The sequence below is a fragment of the Notothenia coriiceps genome, unplaced genomic scaffold (assembly GCF_000735185.1).
Source record: "Notothenia coriiceps isolate Sejong01 unplaced genomic scaffold, NC01 NC01_scaffold00037902, whole genome shotgun sequence".
Taxonomy (NCBI): domain Eukaryota; kingdom Metazoa; phylum Chordata; class Actinopteri; order Perciformes; family Nototheniidae; genus Notothenia; species Notothenia coriiceps.
The window spans coordinates 1-6,841 of record NW_011370603.1 but is presented as its reverse complement, the minus strand read 5'-3'; the positions used below and the strand labels follow the sequence as shown (position 1 = coordinate 6,841).

At 43.8% G+C, this 6,841-nt stretch overlaps 1 protein-coding gene across 1 annotated transcript; it reads right to left on the bottom strand.

Annotated features, from left to right (window-relative positions):
* Positions 1–989: 989 nt before the first annotated feature.
* LOC104967870 (coiled-coil domain-containing protein 142) lies at positions 990–5,783 on the bottom strand (the record flags this gene model as incomplete). Its single annotated transcript, XM_010797403.1, has 6 exons — positions 990–1,337; positions 2,010–2,175; positions 2,795–2,895; positions 3,471–3,581; positions 4,580–4,757; positions 5,669–5,783. Coding segments are annotated over 6 exons (780 nt in total), but the record flags the coding sequence as incomplete, so codon positions are not given.
* Between the last annotated feature and the right edge of the window lie 1,058 nt (positions 5,784–6,841).

The window sequence follows — 6,841 nt, the reverse complement described above, 5'->3', positions numbered from 1 at the left end:
GTTGCGTATGCCGGTCTACCCACCTTGGGACCCCCCCCCCCACAGAGCGGAGCAAGGCAACGAAACTTAAAATAAGAAGCAGCATTTTACGGCGCGCTATGCATGGGGCCGCCTTGAGGGGGTTTCCCGACATGTCGTTTCAGTAAATTAAAGGGTGTTTCATGTTGTCGTTGCTGTGGACCTTCTTAATACCTTGGAACATCCGTTTAATAATTTTTAATAGCCTTAATTTTCGCTAAATTGATTTATCAACTTTTAATACTTTTTAAGACCCCGCGGACACCCTGATTCACATCTGGTTCTTCTTTATCTTAGCTGTATATGTGAAACACTTTAAATGCCAAAGAAACAATCAGCAGCATGTGGATTTGATATCAGTCCTGTCATCAGAAACAAACAAGGAGTCAAAGAATGTCCAAGAATCCTCATATCTCCTGGGCGCTGTACAATAGCTGCCCACTGCTCCTCGAACTAGACTCCTGGTAGGGTGGGTTAAATGCAGAGAACACATGTCACTGTGTGCTGTGTGCTCTGCATGTGAGAGCATTACAGAGGGTTTCATCTCCTACCCAACATGAAGAACCCATTTTCAAAGATGGGGACAGCATGAAGAACAGGGATGGCCTTAGTCTTACCTGTCCCCTGTCCCTGCCCAAGCAAAGGAAGAGTCTCAGCCCCCCTCCTCACAAAGGGACAGCTCCCATTTGGTTGTCTTTAGCCCCCCCCCCCCACAGAGTGCTGCAGTCCAGTCTATGTCATATATATATATATATATATCAAAAATTCTCATTTATACTATAGGGTACAAGTGTTGAGTGTATACCCAAAATATTTAATATAGATTTTTCTTTTTTTTTCAGGTGACGGCTGACGGTAACCTCCCCCCCCTTTTATAAAAGCAGCTGAAAAACTTCTGTATACAAAGATTTCGTCAAAAGTATTGAAAAAAAAATGTTTTATTCACAAATAAAAAAATATGTTTGCTGAAAAGTGGTAAAGCAAATATCTTACATATTTTAAAAGAAATTATGAAATCTTCCTTACATTATTACAAATAATACATGGGGGTTTTCACATTCTTATTTGCAAAACATATTCACAACCAAAATAAAATGTTTGTACTGAATACATCAAACTACGACTTTGATTCCAAAGAGCGTGTGTGTGTGTGTGTGTGTGTGTGTGTGCGTGTGCGTGTGTGTGTGCGTGTGTGTGTGTGTGTGTGTGGTCAGGGTTCAGACTTCCAGAGGCAGTGCAGTCCCGGCAGCCTCCAGCGGGGGGTGCTGCTGTGGATCCTCAGCTCCAGCCACTCCCTCTGAGCAGCACCCAGAGCGGCACTGAGAGCAACAGGAAGAGAGTTCATCACCACATCACACACACGTCTGAATCAACACACCAATAAGTTAACACCTCACTTTCTTTTGAGGCTACGTTAACACACACATTAGGAATGATTCCCGCTCCAAACCGAATCACACAGGCTTTCCACAGAAGTGGCTCCAGGGCCAGAGCCCTAAGACAAATCAGATGGGTCCTGTTTCCACTGCAGCGGGGCTTGACCTTGAACAAAGCTTCAACTTTGTCCCTGACCACTTCTCAGCATCAAACACCAAGATATGGGGAAGGCTTGGGGGGATTAACCAGAGCAATAACAGTTCATGGGGAGAATGGCAGGGAGCACAAAGTTGGAACAGAAGAGAAAGTGTCTAGAACGGGGCCATTGCTATAAGCTGAAGTCTTGCCAAGTATATTGCTCTCATTTCCACTCAGAATATGTCTTTACACTTGAGATGAGACTTGATAACTTAAGAAGTAACAATGCAGTGAGATGTAGGGTTAAGTCAGACTCTTGTGGATCAGACTTCTTTCAAGCAGCAGCTGGGGGATTATGGGATGCTGCAATGATCTGTTTGGTGTTTCAGCCAATCAGAGACAGGTTCTGTATATATCTGAGACCTGTGATATGTCGTTGAAAAAGAGTATAATAGGGGTCTTTTAAAACACTTTACCTGGGGGCGAGGTAGGGCTCTCCAGGGGAGGGGGGGTTCAGAGGAGGGAGGTCAGAGGTCACCACTGAAGGACCACACGGAGTCAGCTCCTCCCCCTCCATGCTCCTCAGGTTGGTGATACTGCTCCCGCCTGCTGCGTCCATGCTGTCTCTGCTGCTGGCCGGGCCTGGACACACATACAGCCTGCTGACACACACTCCATCTAGTGTGGCACCACTCACAGAACCATCAGCTGTCTGTCTCCAACTAGTATCTCTGGGAAATGAAGTTCAGTACTCCAGATGTGTCAGATCAATGTACCTGAATAATGTTATGATCCATCTTTAAAAAGCACTGAACTGCAGTCATGCAGTCAGAACCTCTTCATCATCTGAGGATGAAGAGGTTCTGTTCCTGCATTTGAGATGGATTTCAATTGTGTTTGGGCTTTCTTTATTACTTTGTTTAATATAACAAAAGACAAACTTGTTTATGAATCATTTATCAGTTTTTCTTAAGGAAATTAAAGTTTCCACCAAAATGTGAAAGGGGGAGATAGAGGGGAAGACATGCGTAAAAGGGCCCCCAGGCCAGTCTGGCCCTCGACAGGACTGGGTCCCGGGGCCTCACGGCTGAGTGCCAACTACTGCAAAGTCTGTTGTTTACGTTCTCAATGAGAAGTTTAGGGGAAAGGCTCTGGAGGGGGGTCTTGATGTACTATTTCTGGCTTCTTCAATCCAACCTACTAAAGCTGGACATGTGAGTCTGGGTCCAGAGTGGTAACCATGACTTCCTGTGATACTCACAGCATCGAGTGAACGGCTCCCAGGCTCGGGGCCTCAGGTACGGTTTGGCCTGCGGCTGCTGGAGCAGGCACATCACGGCTGAGTCCACCTGCTGGAACACCCTGCACACAGAGGGGGGGGGGTCACTCAACCTGCTATCCCAGACCGCTCTGGAATATGATCTGCACAAAGGGGAGGGCTCCTCATCCTGGTGTTTCAACAATAACAACATGGCTCTCAGAATACAATGTCAAGAAATGTATATTGGGTGATTGTTTCAGCTCTTTCAGACAGCAAGGCAACAGTCCAACTGAGCAGGGCAACAGTCCAACTCAACTCATTTACTGACACCAATTCATTTTCTATCTTTTTTTGCTTTATATGAAATTTCTGACCTGTCCAGTGACCAGGAAGAGCATCCATATTAAGGAGCCAATAACCACTTAAGGCAACTTTCTTCTGATCTGAATCTTGTTGCAAGTTGACTTGTGTGTTTGTTTAAATGTCACATGTACCCTTACAGTCTGGCACATCACTATAGGAATGGTCCCAGCATCTTCTCTCTCTTTGAGATGAGTGTACTTTAATGCTAGTCCTAGTGGAGTAAAGACATCATCTGAAATAATACCAGCTCACCGAGGTGTCGGGAATAGCTAGATAAAGGGCAGGTTAGAAGTTATAAGACAGATGGAGGTACCGGAGGCTGAGCAGGCGCTGGTGGAGTTCTGCTGACAGACCGTATCTGTCAGACTGGATCAACTCTCTGATGGAATCAAAGTCCTGCTTCAGCTGGAGAGCCCCCTGCACACTGAGGAGGAGGAGAGGGAAGGGGCGGGGCTTAATAGTATATATTAATATATATATATATACACATATATATATAGACATACATATATGAATACATACATGGTAAATGGACTGTATTTATATTCAAGATTCAAGGGTGTTATTGTCAAATGCACAGTAGCTACAGTAGTTATGGCAATGAAAAACTACTAAACAATGCAACATCTTATATATGACATCAGAAAAAATAAGTAATAATAAAATAAAAATAGTGCAAATGAAACAGTGTACGACACATTTGAATAAAATAGTGCAGGTTATGTTGCTAGTTCAGTCTACAATGAATGTGGATGAAATGAACTACAGTATATACACATGTCAGAAAATCAATCAATCCAATAAGCTAAATGATGCAGAGAATGTTCAAAGTGACCAGGTACATGTAAGTAGAATACAATATCAAAGGACAGAATGTAAGGTTGAATATTGTAGTGAAATACAATGAAATACTGCTTGATCCAGTGATAACTATTAAGATAATAAATGAAATTAATTCTAAGACGCAACCAGATGAATGCTTTGGGTTATGGAGGCACTTTACTGAGGTCAGGTGTTTAACAGTCGTATGGCCTGTGGGATGAAACTGTCCCTGAGTCTGGTGGTTTTAGTCCGGATGCTGCGGTACCGCCTGCCAGACGGCAGCAGACTGAACACTTGGTGATAAATCGCGCTTAATTTTTACGACCCCTCAAAGTGCTTTACATAATAATAGTCATCATTCACAATGAACAGCTACATATGTGTATAATGTAATAAGTATGAAATGATATACTGTAATTGTTTTACTGTAATAGTGTTGATGGATGTGGAAAGTGGTCATTTCTATTCCAAAGCATAAAAGTGATCAAAGAGAGAGGGGTGTGAGATAAAACAGACGGTCTGTCTGGGAGTCAGATCTCAAAGCTGTTGTTTGGTGGATAACATGGTGGTGGGCATCAATGTGCGATGTGAGAAGCAGACCTGAATTTGATCCTCTGTTTCAGGATGTGCTCCATCCAGGCCTCCATGAAAGCTGTGGTTGTGATGCTCAGAGCCTGGACACGGGCATCCTCGGACAGTGGAGCCACGCCCTCTAAAACCTGGCCAATCACAGTCTGAGCTGCCAGAGTCACATACTCACTGGGGCTGCTGGGAAAACCTGCACAGCGACAGAGAAATACACAATCCAACATTCTTTTAGAGGTCCACGTTATACAGCAGGGTGATTCCTTTGAAGAAGTACTGTACAAATAAAGTATGTTATTGTTATGTGAAATGATGCAATGGGATGGCCCTCTGACAGGCATCTTTATTCTAACTGAAGCAACATGCAGATGCCCTTAAGCTTTATACCTGTATTATATATGATATACTGAACCGCATGAGTGCTGAGTATGACAAGACTTAATCATCTTCCTAATAATTCGGCATGCGTGTGGAATTGGATCAGCAGTGTGAATGTTTTTCCTTTTTGTTCCCCCGACGGCCCCTCGTTCTATTGTAAAGCGTCCTTGGGTCTCATGAAGGGCACTATATCAAGTGATTGTGTGTGAGTGTTAAACAAGGTTTACCTTTGTCCTTAGCATTGCGGTACAGGGGCAAAACAGTACCGCATTATAATGAAAGACATCTCTATAATGTTGGCCAAGCTGACTGACTGTTCCAAAAAGTTGACTACAGCTGGAGCAAACACATATAATGGGGCTTTGACTTTATTGAGCCCAGAACATTTTCATGGGAGCTTTTGCACTCATGATGCGCACTCTGTAATGCTACAGCACACGTACAGACTCTCACAAGTTGAACCTGAGCACGCACTGCACTAGTTACCTTCAACGGCCCAGGTCCTTTGATTAATTGATGATGTAGATTGCATCTATCAGAGTGTGGCTTACCATTCTCTTATGTTAGAATGTTCAAACAAAACCACGGAGATGGATGTATGCCAAAGCAATCAAGAGTGTGTGCATTCTTTAGTTACAAGCCGAGTTTACAGCAGCTAAAATGTTATCGTCTGCAGAGATGAGTGTAAACATAGACTGAAGACCACCAGCAGTCAGAGGTGAGCACCTGTCCTGAGGCTGGGTCTCCAGTGTCCAGCAGAGGGCATGGTCTGCTCAAAGATCTCCCCTGACATCCTCTTGCAGTCACTGGAGAAGGTGTGCAGCAGCAGGGAAGAGAAGGTCTGATGGAGAGAGCAGCAGGGTCACATGACACCCACATCCTTTGCTTAGCATGATGAAAGAAGGGGAAAACTTCTGGTCTTCCTAAAAGCATTCAGCACTCATATCACAGTGTCAGTCTGATGATAAAGCAGGTATAAATAAGCAGTAAGCTACTAGGCTCTCTGTGAGACGTGAATCTGACCCTTTAAACAGCAAGTCACAGAAGGAATCTGCCAAATATATATATATATATATACACAGTGGGGCAAAAAAGTATTTAGTCAGCCACCAATTGTGCAAGTTCTCCCACTTAAAAAGATGAGAGAGAACTGCAATTTTCATCCTGGGTATACCTTAACTATGAGAGACAAAATGAGAAGAAAAAAAAATCCAGAAAATCACATTGTCTGATTTTTAAAGAATTTATTTGCAAATTATGGTGGAAAATAAGTATTTGGTCACCTACAAACAAACAAGATTTCTGGCTCTCACAGACCTGTAACTTCTTCTTTAAGAGCCTCCTCTGTCCTCCACTTGTTAACTGTATTAATGGCACCTGTTTGAACTCGTTATCAGTATAAAAGACACCTGTCCACAACCTCAAACAGTCACACTCCAAACTCCATATGGCCAAGACCAAAGACACCAGAAACAAAATTGTAGACCTGCACCAGGCTGGGAAGACTGAATCTGCAATAGGTAAGCAGCTTGGTGTGAAGAAATCAACTGTGGGAGCAATTATTAGAAAATGGAAGACATACAAGACCACTGATAATCTCCCTCGATCTGGGGCTCCACGCAAGATCTCACCCCGTGGGTGTCAAAATGATCACAAGAACGGTGAGCAAAAATCCCAGAACCACACAGGGGACCTAGTCAATGACCTGCAGAGAGCTGGGACCAAAGTAACAAAGGCTACCATCAGTAACACACTACGCCGCCAGGGACTCAAATCCTGCAGTGCCAGATGTGTCCCCCTGCTTAAGCCAGTACATGTCCAGGCCCGTCTGAAGTTTGCTAGAGAGCATTTAGATGATCCAGAAGAGGATTGAGAGAATGTCATATGGTCAGATGAAAC